Here is a 20398-nt window from a genome sequence, read left to right as displayed (position 1 = left end):
AACGACACATAAACATGAATATTTAAATCAGTGTGAATGATGTTTCATCATGTTGTATCAAGCAACAAAAGTTGTAGCATGACGTGTTATTTGACTTAATCAACATTTCATGTCATGACTTGTTCTATTCAAATATCAGCCAGCATGAACAATAATAACTGAACCGCTGTGGTCACTTGTTTGGTCAAAGTCTTATCGAATTTATTTATATTTCTAAACATAATTGTTTAATACTTATAATCCCTTGCCTTATCATATGTCCAACTATTTGGCCCCTGAAACATGCACAAAGCTTGACAACACTTATGGCAAAAAACTTCTAAACAAGTTACTCTATTCTGAAATGCATTTAATTAGTAACATTATTTTCCCTTTAATGTTTTATTTTTGTAAAGCACTTTGAATTGCCTTGAGTTGAAAGGTGCTACTGTATATAAATAAACGTTGTCATATAACTTTGTTTATTATATCTTAACATTTCAAACCAATGTTTGGACTGATAAAGTCAATGTTTAAGAAGTATTTAGTTATGGTAAGATACATTTAAGGGTACTTAGTTAGTGTTAGGTGTTTGTTAGCTTGTACGTGTTTCTGTATAATGCATGAGCTCTCTTCAGTTCTAGATATGTTTGTAATATACAGCGGGGCAAAAAAGTATTTAGTCAGCCACCAATTTTGCAAGTTCTCCCACTTAAAAAGATGAGAGGCCTGTAATTTTCATCCTAGGTATACCTCAACTATGAGAGACAAACTGAGAAAAAAAATCCAGGAAATCACATTGTCTGATTTTTAAAGACTTTATTTGCAAATTATGGTGGAAAATAAGTATTTGGTCACCTACAAAAAAACAAGATTTCTGGCTCTCACAGACCTGTAACTTCTTCTTTAAGAGCCTCCTCTGTCCTCCACTTGTTAACTGTATTAATGGCACCTGTTTGAACTTGTTATCAGTATAAAAGACACCTGTCCACAACCTCAAACAGTCACACTCCAAACTCCACTATGGCCAAGACCAAAGAGCTGCCAAAGGACACCAGAAACAAAATTGTAGACCTGCACCAGGCTGGGAAGACTGAATCTGCAATAGGTAAGCAGCTTGGTGTGAAGAAATCAACTGTGGGAGCAATTATTAGAAAATGGAAGACATACAAGACCACTGATAATCTCCCTCGATCTGGGGCTCCACGCAAGATCTCACCCCGTGGGGTCAAAATGATCACAAGAATGGTGAGCAAAAATCCCAGAACCACACGGGGGGACCTAGTCAATGACCTGCAGAGAGCTGGGACCAAAGTAACAAAGGCTACCATCAGTAACACACTACGCCGCCAGGGACTCAAATCCTGCAGTGCCAGACGTGTCCCCCTGCTTAAGCCAGTACATGTACAGGCCCGTCTGAAGTTTGCAAGAGAGCATTTAGAATATGATCCGAAAGAGGATTGGAAGAATGTCATATGGTCAGATGAAACCAAAATAGAACTTTTTGGTAAAAACTCAACTAGACGTGTTTGGAGGAGAAAGAAGGCTGAGTTGCATCCAAAGAACACCATACCTACTATGAAACATGGGGGTGGAAACATCATGCGTTGGGGCTGTTTTTCTGCAAAGGGACCAGGACGCCTGATCCATGTAAAGGAAAGAATGAATGGGGCCATGTATCGTGACATCAGCATGACAATGATCCCAAACACACCGCCCGGGCAACGAAGGAGTGGCTTCGTAAGAAGCATTTCAAGGTCCTGGAGTGGCCTAGCCAGTCTCCAGATCTCAACCCCATAGAAAATCTTTGGAGGGAGTTGAAAGTCTGTGTTGTCCAGCGACAGCCTCAAAACATCACTGCTCTAGAGGAGATCTGCATGGAGGAATGGGCCAAAATACCAGCAACAGTGTGTGAAAACCTTGTGAAGACTTACAGAAAACATTTGACCTCTGTCATTGCCAACAAAGGGTATATAACAAAGTATTGAGATTAACTTTTGAAATTGACCAAGTACTTATTTTCCACCATCATTTGCAAATAAATTCTTTAAAAATCAGACAATGTGATTTTCTGGATTTTTTTCTTCTCATTTTGTCTCTCATAGTTGAGGTATACATAGGATGAAAATGACAGGCCTCTCATCTTTTTAAGTGGGAGAACTTGCACAATTGGTGGCTGACTAAATACTTCCCCCCCCCCCCTGTATATTGTAAATAGCAGAGGTGGGAGAAGTAGTCAGATATTGTACTTAAGTAAAAGTAGAAGTAATAGAGTGCAGGAATACTCTGTTACAAGTAAAGGTCCTGCTTTCAAAAGGTTACTCAAGTAAAAGTAAAAGTAGAAATATAAACTTAACACAAAAAGTAAAGCAATTTGTGTTTGGTAGATGATTTGTATGTTGTAACAATGCTTTTTGGCAATAAATATTATACCGTTGGAAAGCCTGTTTTCTTACCTTTCCAATGGTACCACATTTGACCAAGCACTTATTGTAAGTCGCTTTGGATTACATTACATTTGTTAGACGCTTTTATCCAAAGTGACTTACATACATTCAGTATTGTGGACAATCCCCACAGGGGGAAATGTAATGTAATGTGTGGGATTAGCAGCAGAGCTGAGTATGTGGGGTGCGCCCATGAAAAATGTGACAAATCTCCTCTGCCAATGCAAACAGCTTTTTTTGCTGCTGACTCTAGTTTGGTGTTGTTTGGTGGATTGGATGATGGAAGTCTGACAAATAAAGACATATTGGCAACAATTGGTTTATTAACAATTGATTCATTTAATAAGCAGCCTCAGTAGCGTGTGGAAGAACCAAACACAGCCAAAACAACCTCTTCTCCTCATGCTGGTCGCCAGCCTGCTCACACTCTGCTGTGGGATGGCATCCCATTCTTCAAGCAGCATTTGTCCCAAGTCAGCCAATGTGGTTGTGTTGGTCCCTCTGGCACAGACAGCAGGGCCAAGTTGATCCCACAAGTGTTCAATGGGGTTGAGGTCAGGACTGCAGGAGGCCATCCCATCCTCTCCTACTCTATCGGTGCAGCAATCAGCAAAGCCTTCCTTGCGTCTTCTCCACACCGTGACCCTACGGATCCATGTGTCGTAGGCAGAATCTGGACTCATCGCCGAACATAACGTTTGTCCACATGTTGAGGTTCCAGTGCTCTGAACATAATGTTCCTCCACATGTTGAGGTTCCAGTGCTCTGAACATAATGTTCCTCCACATGCTGAGGTTCCAGTGCTCTGAACATAATGTTCCTCCACATGTTGAGGTTCCAGTGCTCTGAACATAACGTTCCTCCACATGCTGAGGTTCCAGTGCTCTGAACATAATGTTCCTCCACATGTTGAGGTTCCAGTGCTCTGAACATAATGTTCCTCCACATGTTGAGGTTCCAGTGCTCTGAACATAATGTTCCTCCACATGTTGAGGTTCCAGTGCTCTGAACAGAATGTTCCTCAACATGTTGAGGTTCCAGTGCTCTGAACATAATGTTCCTCCACATGTTGAGGTTCCAGTGCTCTGAACATAATGTTCCTCCACATGTTGAGGTTCCAGTGCTCTGAACATAATGTTCCTCCACATGTTGAGGTTCCAGTGCTCTGAACATAATGTTCCTCCACATGCTGAGGTTCCAGTGCTCTGAACATGATGTTCCTCCTCATGTTGAGGTTCCAGTGCTGCTGAGGTTCCAATGCTCTGAACATAATGTTCCTCCACATGTTGAGGTTCCAGTGCTCTGAACATAAGGTTCCTCCACATGTTGAGGTTCCAGTGCTCTGAACATAATGTTCCTCCACATGCTGAGGTTCCAGTGCTCTGAACATAATGTTCCTCCACATGCTGAGGTTCCAGTGATCTGAACATAATGTTCCTCCTCATGCTGAGGTTCCAGTGCTGCTGAGGTTCCAGTGCTGCTGAGGTTCCAGTGCTCTGAACATGATGTTCCTCCTCATGTTGAGGTTCTAGTGCTGCTGAGGTTCCAGTGCTCTGAACATAATGTTCCTCCACATGTTGAGGTTCCAGTGCTCTGAACATGATGTTCCTCCACATGTTGAGGTTCCAGTGCTCTGAACATAATGTTCCTCCTCATGTTGAGGTTCCAGTGCTGCTGAGGTTCCAGTGCTCTGAACATAATGTTCCTCCACATGCTGAGGTTCCAGTGCTCTGAAAATGATGTTCCTCCTCATGTTGAGGTTCCAGTGCTGCTGAGGTTCCAATGCTCTGAACATAATGTTCCTCCACATGTTGAGGTTCCAGTGCTCTGAACATAAGGTTCCTCCACATGTTGAGGTTCCAGTGCTCTGAACATAATGTTCCTCCACATGCTGAGGTTCCAGTGCTCTGAACATAATGTTCCTCCACATGCTGAGGTTCCAGTGATCTGAACATAATGTTCCTCCTCATGCTGAGGTTCCAGTTCTGCTGAGGTTCCAGTGCTGCTGAGGTTCCAGTGCTCTGAACATGATGTTCCTCCTCATGTTGAGGTTCCAGTGCTGCTGAGGTTCCAGTGCTCTGAACATAATGTTCCTCCACATGTTGAGGTTCCAGTGCTCTGAACATGATGTTCCTCCACATGTTGAGGTTCCAGTGCTCTGAACATAATGTTCCTCCTCATGTTGAGGTTCCAGTGCTGCTGAGGTGCCAGTGCTCTGAACATAATGTTCCTCCACATGTTGAGGTTCCAGTGCTCTGAACATAATGTTCCTCCACATGTTGAGGTTCCAGTGCTCTGAACATAATGTTCCTCCTCATGTTGAGGTTCCAGTGCTGCTGAGGTTCCAGTGCTCTGAACATAATGTTCCTCCACATGTTGAGGTTCCAGTGCTCTGAACATAATGTTCCTCCTCATGTTGAGGTTCCAGTGCTCTGAACATGATGTTCCTCCACATGTTGAGGTTCCAGTGCTCTGAACATAATGTTCCTCCTCATGTTGAGGTTCCAGTGCTCTGAACATAATGTTCCTCCACATGCTGAGGTTCCAATGCTCTGAACATAATGTTCCTCCACATGCTGAGGTACCAGTGCTCTGAACATAACGTTCCTCCACATGTTGAGGTTCCAGTGCCCTGAACCTAATGTTCCTCGACATGTTGAGGTTCCAATGCTCTGAACATAACGTTCCTCCACATGTTGAGGTTCCAGTGCTCTGAACATAATGTTCCTCCACATGTTGAGGTTCCAGTGCTCTGAACATAACGTTCCTCCACATGTTGAGGTTCCAGTGCTTTGAACATAATGTTCCTCCACACGCTGAGGTTCCAATGCTTTGAACATAATGTTCCTCCACACGCTGAGGTTCTAGTGCTCTGAACATAACGTTCGTCCACATGTTGAGGTTCCAGTGCTCTGAACATAACTTTCGTCTACATGATGAGGTTCCAGTGCTCTGAACATGAAGTTCGTCCACATGTTGAGGTTCCAGTGCTCTGAACGTAATGTTCCTCCACATGTTGAGGTTCCAGTGCTCTGAACATAATGTTCCTCCACATGTTGAGGTTCCAGTGCTCTGAACATAATGTTCCTCCACATGTTGAGGTTCTAGTGCTCTGAACATAAATGTCCTCCACATGTTGAGGTTCCAGTGCTCTGAACATAATGTTCCTCCACATGCTGAGGTTCCAGTGCTCTGAACATGATGTTCCTCCTCATGTTGAGGTTCCAGTGCTGCTGAGGTTCCAGTGCTCTGAACATAATGTTCCTCCACATGTTGAGGTTCCAGTGCTGCTGAGGTTCCAGTGCTCTGAACATGATGTTCCTCCTCATGTTGAGGTTCCAGTGCTCTGAACATAATGTTCATCCTCATGTTGAAGTTCCAGTGCTGCTGAGGTTCCAGTGCTCTGAACATAATGTTCCTCCTCATGTTGAGGTTCCAGTGCTCTGAACATGATGTTCCTCCACATGTTGAGGTTCCAGTGCTCTGAACATAATGTTCCTCCTCATGTTGAGGTTCCAGTGCTCTGAACATAATGTTCCTCCACATGTTGAGGTTCCAGTGCTCTGAACATAATGTTCCTCCTCATGCTGAGGTTCCAGTGCTGCTGAGGTTCCAGTGCTGCTGAGGTTCCAGTGCTCTGAACATGATGTTCCTCCTCATGTTGAGGTTCCAGTACTGGTGAGGTTCCAGTGCTCTGAACATAATGTTCCTCCACATGTTGAGGTTCCAGTGCTCTGAACATGATGTTCCTCCACATGTTGAGTTTCCAGTGCTCTGAACATAATGTTCCTCCTAATGTTGAGGTTCCAGTAGTGCTGAGGTTCCAGTGTTCTGAACATAATGTTCCTCCACATGTTGAGGTTCCAGTGCTCTGAACATAATGTTCCTCCTCATTTTGAGGTTCCAGTGCTCTGAACATAATGTTCCTCCACATGTTGAGGTTCCAGTGCTGCTGAGGTTCCAGTGCTCTGAACATGATGTTCCTCCACATGTTGAGGTTCCAGTGCTCTGAACATAATGTTCCTCCTCATGTTGAGGTTCCAGTGCTGCTGAGGTTCCAGTGCTCTGAACATAATGTTCCTCCTCATGTTGAGGTTCCAGTGCTGCTGAGGTTCCAGTGCTCTGAACATAATGTTCCTCCTCATGTTGAGGTCCCAGTGCTCTGAACATGATGTTCCTCCACATGTTGAGGTTCCAGTGCTCTGAACATAATGTTCCTCCTCATGTTGAGGTTCCAGTGCTCTGAACATAATGTTCCTCCTCATGTTGAGGTTCCAGTGCTCTGAACATGATGTTCCTCCATATGTTGAGGTTCCAGTGCCCTGAACATAATGTTCCTCCTCATGTTGAGGTTCCAGTGCTGCTGAGGTTCCAGTGCTCTGAACATAATGTTACTCCTTATGTTGAGGTTCCAGTGCTCTGAACATAACGTTCCTCCACATGTTGAGGTTCCAGTGCTCTGAACATAATGTTCCTCCACATGCTGAGGTTCCAGTGCTCTGAACATAATGTTCCTCCACATGTTGAGGTTCCAGTGCTCTGAACATAATGTTCCTCCACATGTTGAGGTTCCAGTGCTCTGAACATAATGTTCCTCCACATGTTGAGGTTCCAGTGCTCTGAACATAATGTTCCTCCACATGTTGAGGTTCCAGTGCTCTGAACATAATGTTCCTCCACATGTTGAGGTTCCAGTGCTCTGAACATAATGTTCCTCCACATGTTAAGGTTCCAGTGCTGCTGAGGTTCCATTGCTCTGAACATAACGTTCCTCCACATGTTGAGGTTCCAGTGCTCTGAACATAATGTTCCTCCACATGCTGAGGTTCCAATGCTCTGAACATAATGTTTCTCCACATGCTGAGGTTCCAGTGCTCTGAACATAACGTTCGTCCACATGTTGAGGTTTCAGTGCTCTGAACATAACGTTCGTCCACATGTTGAGGTTCCAATACTCTGAACCTAATGTTCCTCCACATGTTGAGGTTCCAGTGCTCTGAACATAATGTTCCTCCACATGTTGAGGTTCCAGTGCTCTAAACATAATGTTCCTCCACATGTTGAGGTTCCAGTGCTCTGAACATAATGTTCCTCCACATGTTGAGGTTCCAGTGCTCTGAACATAATGTTCCTCCACATGTTGAGGTTCCAGTGCTCTGAACATAATGTTCCTCCTCATGTTGAGGTTCCAGTGCTCTGAACATAATGTTCCTCCTCATGTTGAGGTTCCAGTGCTGCTGAGGTTCCAGTGCTCTGAACATAATGTTCCTCCTCATGTTGAGGTTCCAGTGCTCTGAACATATTTTTCCTCCTCATGTTGAGGTTCCAATGCTCTCAACATAATGTTCCTCCACATGTTGAGGTTCCAGTGCTCTGAACATGATGTTCCTCCACATGCTGAGGTTCCAGTGCTCTGAACATAATGTTCCTCCACATGTTGAGGTTCCAGTGCTCTGAACAAAACGTTCCTCCACATGTTGAGGTTCCAGTGCTCTGAACATAATGTTCCTCCACATGCTGAGGTTCCAGTGCTCTGAACATAATGTTCCTCCACATGTTGAGGTTCCAGTGCTCTGAGCATAATGTTCCTCCACATGTTGAGGTTCCAGTGCTCTGAACATAATGTTCCTACACATGTTGAGGTTCCAGTGATCTGAACATGATGTTCCTCCACATGTTGAGGTTCCAGTGCTATGAACATAATGTTCCTCCACATGTTGAGGTTCCAGTGCTCTGAACATAATGTTCCTCCTCATGTTGAGGTTCCAGTGCTCTGAACATGATGTTCCTCCACATGTTGAGGTTCCAGTGCTCTGAACATAATGTTCCTCCTCATGTTGAGGTTCCAGTGCTCTGAACATAATTTTCCTCCTCATGTTGAGGTTCCAGTGCTCTCAACATAATGTTCCTCCACATGTTGAGGTTCCAGTGCTCTGAACATGATGTTCCTCCACATGCTGAGGTTCCAGTGCTCTGAACATAATGTTCCTCCACATGTTGAGGTTCCAGTGCTCTGAACATAACGTTCCTCCACATGTTGAGGTTCCAGTGCTCTGAACATAATGTTCCTCCACATGCTGAGGTTCCAGTGCTCTGAACATAATGTTCCTCCACATGTTGAGGTTCCAGTGCTCTGAACATAATGTTCCTCCACATGTTGAGGTTCCAGTGCTCTGAACATAATGTTCCTACACATGTTGAGGTTCCAGTGCTCTGAACATGATGTTCCTCCACATGTTGAGGTTCCAGTGCTCTGAACATAATGTTCCTCCTCATGTTGAGGTTCCAGTGCTGCTGAGGTTCCAGTTCTCTGAACATAATGTTCCTCCAAATGTTGAGGTTTCAGTGCTCTGAACATGATGTTCCTCCACATGTTGAGGTTCCAGTGCTCTGAACATAATGTTCCTCCTCATGTTGAGGTTCCAGTGCTCTGAACATAATGTTCCTCCTCATGTTGAGGTTCCAGTGCTGCTGAGGTTCCAGTGCTCTGAACATAATGTTCCTCCTCATGTTGAGGTTCCAGTGCTCTGAACATAATGTTCCTCCTCATGTTGAGGTTCCAGTGCTGCTGAGGTTCCAGTGCTCTGAACATAATGTTCCTCCTCATGTTGAGGTTCCAGTGCTCTGAACATGATGTTTCTCCTCATGTTGAGGTTCCAGTGCTGCTGAGGTTCCAGTGCTCTGAACATAATGTTCCTCCTCATGTTGAGGTTCCAGTGCTCTGAACATAATGTTCCTCCAGATGTTGGGGTTCCAGTGCTCTGAACATAATGTTCCTCCACATGTTGAGGTTCCAGTGCTCTGAACATGATGTTCCTCCACATGTTGAGGTTCCAGTGCTGTGAACATGATGTGTCTCCTCATGTTGAGGTTCCAGTGCTGCTGAGGTTCCAGTGCTCTGAACATGATGTTCCTTCACATGTTGAGGTTCCAGTGCTGTGAACATAATGTTCCTCCTTATGTTGAGGTTTCAGTGCTCTGAACATAATGTTCCTCCACATGTCTCGGTTCCAGTGCTCTGGACATAATGTTCCTCCACATGTTGAGGTTCCAGTGCTCTGATCATGTTGTTCCTCCTCATGTTGAGGTTCCAGTGCTGCTGAGGTTCCAGTGCTCTGAACATGATGTTCCTTCACATGTTGAGGTTCCAGTGCTCTGAACATGATGTTCCTCCACATGTTGAGGTTCCAGTGCTGCTGAGGTTCCAGTGCTCTGAACATAATGTTCCTCCTCATGTTGAGGTTCCAGTGCTCTGAACATAATGTTCCTCCTCAGGTTGAGGTTCCAGTGCTGCTGAGGTTCCAGTGCTCTGAACATAATGTTCCTCCTGATGTTGAGGTTTCAGTGCTCTGAACATAATGTTCCTCCTCATGTTGAGGTTCCAGTGCTCTGAACATAATGTTCCTCCTCATGTTGAGGTTCCAGTGCTGCTGAGGTTCCAGTGCTCTGAACATGATTTTCCTCCTCATGTTGAGGTTCCAGTGCTCTGAACATGATGTTCCTCCACATGTTGAGGTTCCAGTGCTCTGAACATAATGTTCCTCCTCATGTTGAGGTTCCAGTGCTCTAAACATAATGTTCCTCCTCATGTTGAGGTTCCAGTGCTCTGAACATAATGTTCCTCCTCATGTTGAGGTTCCAGTGCTCTGAACATAATGTTCCTCCTCATGTTGAGGTTCCAGTGCTGCTGAGGTTCCAGTGCTCTTAACATGATGTTCCTCCTCATGTTGAGGTTCCAGTGCTGCTGAGGTTCCAGTGCTCTGAACATAATGTTCCTCCACATGTTGAGGTTCCAGTGCTGTGAACATGATGTTTCTCCTCATGTTGAGGTTCCAGTGCTGCTGAGGTTCCAGTGCTCTGAACATGATGTTCCTTCACATGTTGAGGTTCCAGTGCTCTGAACATAATGTTCCTCCACATGTTGAGGTTCCAGTGCTCTGAACATAATGTTCCTCCACATGTTGAGGTTCCAGTGCTCTGGACATAATGTTCCTCCTCATGTTGAGGTTCCAGTGCTCTGAACATGATGTTCTTTCACATGTTGAGGTTCCAGTGCTCTGAACATAATGTTCCTCCACATGTTGAGGTTCCAGTGCTCTGAACATAATGTTCCTCCTCATGTTGAGGTTCCAGTGCTGCTGAGGTTCCAGTGCTCTGAACATGATGTTCCTCCTCATGTTGAGGTTCCAGTGCTCTGAACATAATGTTCCTCCTCATGTTGAGGTTCCAGTGCTCTGAACATAATGTTCCTCCACATGTTGGGGTTCCAGGGCTCTGAACATAATGTTCCTCCACATGTTGAGGTTCCAGTGCTCTGAACATGATGTTCCTCCACATGTTGAGGTTCCAGTGCTGTGAACATGATGTTTCTCCTCATGTTGAGGTTCCAGTGCTGCTGAGGTTCCAGTGCTCTGAACATGATGTTCCTTCACATGTTAAGGTTCCAGTGCTCTGAACATAATGTTCCTCCACATGTTGAGGTTACAGTGCTCTGAACATAATGTTCCTCCACATGTTGAGGTTCCAGTGCTCTGATCATGATGTTCCTCCTCATGTTGAGGTTCCAGTGCTGCTGAGGTTCCAGTGCTCTGATCATGATGTTCCTCCTCATGTTGAGGTTCCAGTGCTGCTGAGGTTCCAGTGCTCTGAACATGATGTTCCTTCACATGTTGAGGTTCCAGTGTTCTGAACATGATGTTCCTCCACATGTTGAGGTTCCAGTGCTCTGAACATGATGTTCCTCCACATGTTGAGGTTCCAGTGCTCTGAACATAATGTTCCTCCTCATGTTGAGGTTCCAGTGCTGCTGAGGTTCCAGTGCTCTGAACATGATGTTCCTCCTCATTTTGAGGTTCCAGTGCTGCTGAGGTTCCAGTGCTCTGAACATAATGTTCCTCCACATGTTGAGGTTCCAGTGCTCTGAACATGATGTTCCTCCACATGTTGAGGTTCCAGTGCTCTGAACATGATGTTCCTCTTCATGTTGAGGTTCCAGTGCTGCTGAGGTTCCAGTGCTCTGAAAATGATGTTCCTCCACATGTTGAGGCTCCTGGCAGCCGTACGAGATCTGAGAGTGGCTGCTGTTTGGCATTGGGAGAAGAGATTTGTCACATGGGCGCACCCCACAGACTCAGCATGTGACAAATCTCAGCTCTGCTGCTCATCCCACAAATGCTTGTTCCTCACAAATGTGGTACCATTGGAAAGGTAAGAAAACAGGCTTTCCAACGGTATAAGATGTCTTGCCAAAAAGCATTGTTACAACATAGAAATCATCTACCAAACACAAATTGCCCTACTTTTTGTGTTAAGTTTATATGATATGTTTTATGATTATTGATGCATGAAAGTGTTATCAAAGCTGGTGAAGGTGCAGCAGAAAGGAAACAGGAAGTGATCTTACTGATGTTCCTAAAGTCAGGTCTGTCCACAGACGGCGACACAGACAGGGTCTTATTGGTGGGCCCCACAGCCCCCGCCACATAGCGCTTACAACCTGATTACACAAATAGATTAATATTAATGATACACACATAATTAAATCTTAGAGAGTCAGGGATTGTGTTTATCTGCTGATGTGCTATAGTAATGAAAAACAGGCAGCTGACCTGTTTGTTTGGTGACATCATCAGCGGCCCTCCTCGCCAGCTCTGCAGACGCCCTGTTGAGACGATAAGCCTGCACAACAAACAAAAACACAACATGTCAACATTTTAAAGTAAGAAACAAGCTTGCAACTATATGACTTTTTCTTATGGTTACATGGAATCTGAAGTATCCTAAGCTTGTCACTGGAGAACTACATATAAACGCCCTAAATCACATGGAAACTACACACACATAGAATACAGATGTATAGATGATATGAAGACAACGTGTGGAGGCTGATGCTCTACCTGCTAATAATGACAGAAAATAAGGTTGAGATTATGATAATGAAACAAAATCTTTAACAAACTAGAAGGGCACTCTTGAAGTGAAAAACATCAATCATATTGTCTGTTATAGGTCCATAATAAATACAGTTAATGCACCATTTTGTGTGAAGAGAATTGCAATTTAACATTCTTTTTTTAAATTGGAGCCAAAACAATGTTTGAGGTATGAGGTTTGTTTAGACGAGAGGGGGTGTTTTTAAGCCAAGTCGGCTGAGGGCAGGCAGGATGTTGCAGTTTCAAGAGGAGATAAGAGCGAGGTCAAAGAACTCGGTGAAACAGCTGCATGTAGAAATGGAGTCAGTGGTTGTAGCAGTGTCAGACTCAGACTTCATACCAGGAGTTCCAGCCCGTAGTCTGCCTGCGCCACACAGGTGCTGCTGAATGTGTTGGTCTCGATGATGTCAGCACCAGCCAACAGGTAGTCCTGTAAACACACAGGGCAAAAGTCACACACTGCACACTGTTGTCATGGAGACATGCAGACAGTGGTTTACAGGGAGTTCTGATGATTATAAGAAATGCTCACTCTGTCACTCTGCACTGCTTTGAGCACCACAAACATGATTCAATTTACTTCACCAACATTCAAGATTTTATGTAATAATATATACACAATTAGGGTGTAGTTATATAATGAATGAAAAACTTGGGTCACAGGTTCAACGATTTAAGTCTTTCACATGAAAGAGTTTAGTAAGATTCCTTCTTCAGGAGACACTACTGTGGCTTTACATCTTGTTGTTGCTATGAGATGTACTGGAGACCAATTTAGGACCCAAACCAAAGAAAATGGTGCAAGGCAGACTTTGGGCACATATGTGAAAATCATTCTTAGTAATGCTTTGAATTAACAAAAGGATCGGATTAATAAAACACACAAACTCTGACTGTAAAAATTAGAACAGATGTTTCCTGTGACAGTCCAATTTGGCTGTGAAGATGATGAGGAAAGTACAGATGACTTTGTGTCTGTGTGTCTGTGTGTCTGTGTGTCTGTCTGTCTGTCTGTCTGTCTGTCTGTCTGTCTGTCTGTCTGTCTGTCTGTCTGTCTGTCTGTCTGTCTGTCTGTCTGTCTGTCTGTCTGTCTGTCTGTCTGTCTGTCTGTCTGTCTGTCTGTCTGTCTGTCTGTCTGTCTGTCTGTCTGTCTGTGTGTGTGTGTGTGTGTGTGTGTGTGTGTGTGTGTGTGTGTGTGTGTGTGTGCCCCACTCTGCCGGAGTCCTCAGCAGACAAAGAGAGACAGCAGCATGCTGAACCAGCATATTTGTATATCTAACTCTGCGATTTATGGTGTTCTTTCCACCAAAATAAAGTTGGTAATTGTTAGAACAGTGGAGAGACTACCCAAAAAGTGTTGGTACATTTGTTTCTGTCAAGTGTGAAGTGTGTTTTAAGGTTGTATTTGTCTGTAATAATGAAACAGTTTGAAAAAGATGTGTTAATTGAATAGACTTAAGAAAACAAACAGCTAATAAACTATGTTAATAACAGTTAACTCACATTTCATTTGGAATTTAGCTTTTTGTAAATTTAATTCCATGATAATATTTCTCTTTAGTTTTTAATGTATGTATATTTTTGCTCCTTCTTTAACAACTAATATCCTTATACTATGTTTATGTTTGCATCACTTACCCCACAGTAAATCCCTAGTATGTGTAAACCTATTTGGCAATAAAGATATTTCTGATTCTGGGCTAGGGCTTGTCCTTGACAATTTAATGGTGTTCTTTTTCTTCTAGTTTTTACTTGGCTGGCATTAGAACACTCTGAAAAGCACAACCCATAACACTGAAATGACCTGCCTGACTGATACCTCTCAGGGTTAGTACTGAAGTATATTTCCCCTGGATGATTACCTTGTGTATCGTGTAAATGATTTCTGGCTGTGTGAGACTGAGGAGGTCGTTGTTGCCCCTCAGAGATAGAGGGTGTTCTTTAAACTCCTCTCCCCTGAAATCTTCCTCTTCAAGTTTATGCTGCTGGATCATGGTGCCCATACCCCCATCCAAGACCATGATCCTTTGCTGCAGCACTGCTCGCAGCTCGGACTCCAATGGACAACTGCATCCTGGAAAAATAAATGGAACCTACATTAATCAAGGATTTTACACAAAGACAACAGGACTTTAATTCAAAGAAAACAAATAGGATAAGTGATTACATATTATTAAAGAACATAAGATCTTCTTCTCGTGTTCTCATGGAGTAAATCTGCCTAATTTCTGACATTCACTGGTGATTCTTACTGGCACTGATTTCACTATAGTATAAATCACTTAATAATTAATCATTCTTGATCAGGAAGAAACATTTAAAAAAACATAATGTTATGCTGAATAATCTCTACGCAGCAGATTATCTCTACTAACAGTCAGTGTTCCTGTCTAATGAGTTCTAGGGACCTTTGAAAGATGCTACAAGCTCTAAAGGCCCTGACACACCAAACTCACACCAAAGAACACGTCCCGACGGACCCGATTGTTGTGTCGCCTTAAGTCCCTTACACACCAAGCCGATTTCGGCCGTCGATAGATGTCGGGCCGTCGATGAGCGTTGTGTCGCCCTACTCAGATTGGTGTGTCTTGGTGTGTCCCGCACCGTCGTGTCTTTTCGGCCGTGCCGACACCTTCCGCCACTGATTCAATGAATCGGGAGGCTGTTTTGATTTTTTTTGATTGGCTGTTCAGTTTAGCGAATCAGTGCATGAGAAGCGAAACGGAAGTGAGGGACCAAAACAAACTATTAAGAAGGCAAATCTGAGATTTGATTTAACTCCAGCTCTTGACACAGGTTCAGGAAAGACCCATGAGCTTCTCGCTGTAGAGTGAAAATGGAACGCGCACGCTATTTGTTGTTTGTTTGTATCATGCAGTCTGTTCTTCTTCTCTCGGTGTATCACGCAGTCTGTCTTCCGGTTGTTGCCTCTTTAGAATGATAAATACACAATACCGCCGCCTGCTGGTAAGGAGAGTTATTGCCACTCACGCATGCGCAGGCGACGTGAGGCGACGTTCCGTCGGGACGTGTTCTTTGGTGTCAGTTTCGTGTGTAAGGACCTTCACGTCTCCTGCGTCTTGGCCAAAAAGTCGCACTGGAACACCCCGCAAAGACTTCAGCCGACGGCCAATTAGCACTTACGCACTGCGCATGGGTGAGTGGCAATAACTCTCCTTACCAGCAAGCGGCGGTAGTTAGGGCTGCACGATATATCGTGACGATAATCGCGATATTCACATTAATTTTTTTAGGACTTTTGACTTTAAGTAGGCAAATTAACTCAAACATGTCATGTTACTATTATTTTGCTGCTTGCTACAAAAGGAAAACTTGCACGGCCCTCATGTCAGGGGTACTTGAGTGAGTGACATGCAGGCTCTGCATGCACAGCAAACCACTAATCACAATCAAATCTCCAAAGCAAACAAACCCGGTGATTAAAGGTAAAAACACTGAATAAAGTCGTTTCATGTATTTCTCCAGGGCAGTTCCGCGCTGCTAACAGAGCTAGCTCAGCTTGTTGCTCTGATAACTTAAGATCCAGACGTCCGTGACTAAAATCCTTCATCCGGTTAAATATAGTTAAAAAAATTGTATAGCATTAAAGTTCAAGAAAGGATGGTTTGCGGGGAAAAAAACTGTCTTTTCTTCAATTCCTGTATGTTTTCATATCACAATATATATCGCAGGGGGAAAAATAATCGCAATGTCAGTTTTTTCCAATATCCTGCAGCCCTAGCGGTAGTGTCTATTCTTAATTCAAAAGAGGCAACCGGAAGACAGACAGCGTGATATATACAAACAACAAATAGCGTGCGTTCCACTTTCACTCTCGTCCATCACAGACTGTTTCACATAACGACTTATAATCGAAAACATGTTTAGTGCGGTACTGGAAAATGAAAAATAATAGCCGTCCGCAGGGCCGTATTCAGGATTTCCTAAATACCGAGGTCCAAACATGCTAGGGGGGTTTAGGGGTATACCCCCCCGAGATTTCTGGGATTTTCATGATCTAGTTAGGTGCTTTTTAAGTCCTGTGGGGGGTCACACATTGGATAAGATATTGATTTCAAACCATGTCAGTGGGCTGCAGCATCCATTATTTTTGAAAGTGTAATACATAAGAATCAGTTGATTGTTACTATTCATGATCTGGACATGCAGAAGAGGCTAAAATGATCACAAAACATTGTCAACATTCACTTTCCATGTCTCTCTCCTTTCCATAACCTGCAGCCTCTCTTCCATCTTCTTGAGTCTCTCTGTCTTCTTCCTGTTCATTACTCTCTGTCTATAGTACTATTTCTCTTTGTTCAATCTCTCCATCGTTGTTCACTTTTTGCTCCTTCTCACTTGTCGCTCCTGCCAGTGAATTAAAAGCAATTCAGCCATTTAGTTCATTTCACTTGTTTGTTTGCATGTTTTTGTTTATTCAAATCTGTTTTGTTTGATTCTCAAAAGAGAACGAAAATGTAAGCAAATGGTGTTTTATACAATTGTATGTTATTATGACACTGCAATAGATGTATGTTGTTTTAAAAATGATGCATATTGTCAATAATGTAAATGAAGACTATTGTTAGAGTGATAGATAGACAGATGGGGATATTAAGCCTGCATTCTTTTGTGTGACTTTACCTGAAGTTCCTCCCTGACTTCCATCCCTTTCTCTCTCTCTCTTTCTCTCTGCCTGTACTGTCTCTTCCTTACCAACGCTGAGCTTCGACTGAAGTAGTCTTTTCATTATATTTGAGTCGGTGTAAAAATAAAACAATACAATATTATATATTCAATGTTTTAATCAAATTGAAATTAAAGAAAAGGATTACAACGTTTGTTAACAAATTACCGAGGTCTGGACCTCTGTGACCTCAATGGTGGTTACGGCCCTGGCCGTCTGTGTGTGCCTTCTTCACTTGCGTTTTGCTTCTCATGCACTGATTCGCAAAGCTGAACAGCCAATCATTTTGCCGACAGCCTCCCGATTCAACATGTGTGTCCGGCCCTTAAAGGTCCTCACACACCAAACTGACATCAAAGAACACGTCCCAACGGAACGTCGCCTCACGTCTCCTGCGTCCTGGCCATGTGTCGCACTGGAACACACCGCAAAGACTTCAGCCGACGGTCAAGTAGCACGTACGCACTGTGCATGCGTGAGTGGCAATATCAATCCTTACCAGCTGGCGGCGGTAGTGTGTATTCGTCATTCAAAAGAGGCAACAACCGGAAGACAGACTGCGTGATAACCGAGAGAAGAAGAACAGACAACGTGATATAAACAAACAACAAATAGTGTGTGCGTTCCATTTTCACTCTACAGCGAGAAGCCCATGGGTCTTTCCTGAACCTGTGTCAAGAGCTGGAGTTAAACGAAATCTCAGATTTGCCTTCTTAATAGTTAGTTTGGGTCCCTCACTTCCGTTTCGCTTCTCATGCACTGATTCGCTAAGCTGAACAGCCAATCAGAGTGATTTCTTTGGCCGACGGCCTTTAGCCGACAGCCTCCTGATTCAACATGTTTAATCGGCGGCGGAAGGTATCGGCACGGTCGAAAAGACAAGACGGGGTGGGACACACCAAGACACACCAATCTGTGTAGGGCGACACGACGCTCATCGACGGCCCGACATCTATCGACGGCCGAAATCGGCTTGGTGTGTAAGGGACTTAACAGAAAAGAGATTTTTCGGTGCTTACAAGTTAATATGCTAATAAATCTGTGACTGTGGCCCGATCCCAAACCACGCCCTACACACTACCCCTCCGTTCGCGCGGAGGGTCCGCCACATTGAGTGCTGTTCCAAACCAACGAGTCTGGAGCGGTGTGGAGGGGGAGTGGGTTATCAAGCCATCAAACTGTGAGTCTGCATCGGTGCTGACTTGAGACCGGTCTCTACCTGACCGGTCTCAACGCTGTGTGTGTCCGTCAGGAAACACGCTGTTAACAAGTAGTTCCAGCGAACATCCACTGATAAACTGTGATGCTAACAACTTCAGGATAACCTCATATTTTTTTAACTTAGGATCACACCTGTGTTTTAGTCTAGAAAAAAGTTAATTGTGTGCATTTTATTATAAAGTTGTGTATATTTACTGACAGTTGCAAAAACTAAGAAGCTTATAAAAATCAGGTTTAAAATGTTGTTTAAAACTAAAAGAGCTTTACAAAAAAGTAACACAATGAAAGATGTTTGGAGTTTTATTTTAGTTATTAATTTAATTTTTTTGTCTAAGAGATGCTGATTTCAAACCGTTGTTACATACATTTACGGCATTTCCTGTTTCTGCTGGAGAGTGGGGAGTTTGTCCCAAAGCTTGCCGCTATATGTACTAAACATTGTTAATAATTAAGTATTATAATAATAAGTATTTAAGTTAAGTTTCTAAGTATAGTATTTAAGTATTTTAAGTAAAGAAGTATTTTAAGTATAAAACATTGTATGTGTAGGGGTAGTAGGGCGTGGTTTGGGATTGGGCCTGTGTGTCATTGTACTGTAGGCAATGTGGAATGTAATCTAATCAAGCTAAGAATGCCTGATTGATTGGCCCATCTGATTGGTTGGTTAGGCTCTCTTTAAAGGCCCAGATACACCGGCCAGTCACCTGAGAAGTCGCCAATGCCAACACCGACTGTTGCGTCGCCGGACTCTCCTGCGTATTTGCCGACTTCGCGCACTGGAACACACCGCAAATTTCGGGCCGGTGTAAAAAACACACTTCTTAAACTACTGGTTGCACTTGAAATACACACAGCTGTCTTGCCACTGTGTAATGACTACAGAGACAGAGCCAGTATAGATGCACTGACTGACAGTATTAATCACATTCAAAATAAAACCAAAATGATGGGCATAGTGCATGTAAACCAAAAACAATGTTGGTGGCAGCTACAAAATGATTACCATTATTAATGACGATATGAACAGAGGAGCCACTATGAACTTGATGTTGCTCCTGAGCCAAACCCCCCCCCAGCTGGTTGCCAGTTTGAGATAAATTGCCATATTAGTGTTCAAAATAAAATGCAAGCAGCTTATGCAATACCTTGTTCTGTTGTGTTTGAGTGATTAGCAATGACTCATAAGTGCTTCTGAAATACTTGACTCTACAGAAACTAACATCCGGCTGCGTGTCATATAGTAACTTAGCTCGTTAAACTGGTTAAACTTCACTTACACACACGTGGTGTTATAAGTGGGCAGCAGACAGTTAGCGCTGCATGCTAAAGGCTAACAGTTAACGTCGAGAAGCTAACAGAGGTATATTTACCCGCTTCTGAAGAGTACTTAATGACATTAGTCGGGGCCATGTTGTGAAGAGGCAGACTGTTAAAACGCCTGATAGTCCGTCTGAAAAGAGAGAGCCTGATGTTTGAAGCTTTCAGACCCAAGCCATCGGCTCTTATTTTCCCGGAAACTCAGCTGCTTGGATCGAGGTCGTTTGAGGTGGCAACTTTTACACTTCCGGCAAAAGACCTTCACAATAAAAACGTGACCACACTAACTTACGCTAACTATAGATCACATTTCATGTCATTTGATCGTTTAGCTTAATTTCATTCAAAACGCGTGGTCATAACTAAAAAAATCAAGGTTTTTAGCTATGCAATAGATAGATTAAAAAAAGCCTAACTTTGTATATAAAAACTTGAACCTTGATCAAAATCATAATTTAAAAATGATTAAATTAAAAGGATTGATTTGACTTTCTTTTAAACCAATAATAGTGACAAGTACACTTTTCTCACTATTTGATGAGTTTTAATATGTAGACCAAATAGGTTTTTTTAATTAACGTTTTATATTCTTTTTTTTATATCCACCTCCAGTCCTCCTTATTAAAAATAAGCAAACATAAAGGTCTGCTTATTAAAGCTACCATGTCTATAACTTCCAACGCAAACGTGTTTTGTCTTTCAACTCAGAGAAATTGTTGTGCATGTTGTCCCCTCTGTCTCCCCATTTATAGTCCATCAGAATCATGTATGTATTAAAGATTCCAAATAATATCAATAAACATAAATTAAAAAGA

The 20398-nt window shown here is 43.2% G+C and overlaps 1 protein-coding gene across 1 annotated transcript in view; it reads right to left on the bottom strand.

Moving 5' to 3' along the window:
* The window catches only part of mtr (5-methyltetrahydrofolate-homocysteine methyltransferase), a 78216-nt gene extending 58419 nt beyond the window's left edge, over positions 1-19797 (bottom strand). Inside the window, exons 1-5 of the mRNA XM_079658888.1 lie at positions 19637-19797; positions 14221-14432; positions 12699-12788; positions 12035-12104; positions 11830-11922 (exon numbers count right to left, since the gene is read on the bottom strand). Coding sequence (XP_079515014.1) covers positions 11830-11922; positions 12035-12104; positions 12699-12788; positions 14221-14432; positions 19637-19676 — 505 coding nt within the window. The 5' untranslated portion in view covers positions 19677-19797. The remainder of the gene's footprint in view (positions 1-11829; positions 11923-12034; positions 12105-12698; positions 12789-14220; positions 14433-19636) is intronic.
* Positions 19798-20398: the final 601 nt, after the last annotated feature.

Source organism: Notothenia rossii (assembly GCF_949606895.1).
Source record: "Notothenia rossii genome assembly, chromosome: 11".
Taxonomy (NCBI): domain Eukaryota; kingdom Metazoa; phylum Chordata; class Actinopteri; order Perciformes; family Nototheniidae; genus Notothenia; species Notothenia rossii.
Note: the sequence above shows the minus strand (reverse complement) of the source record. Positions and strands in the feature narration are given on the sequence as shown.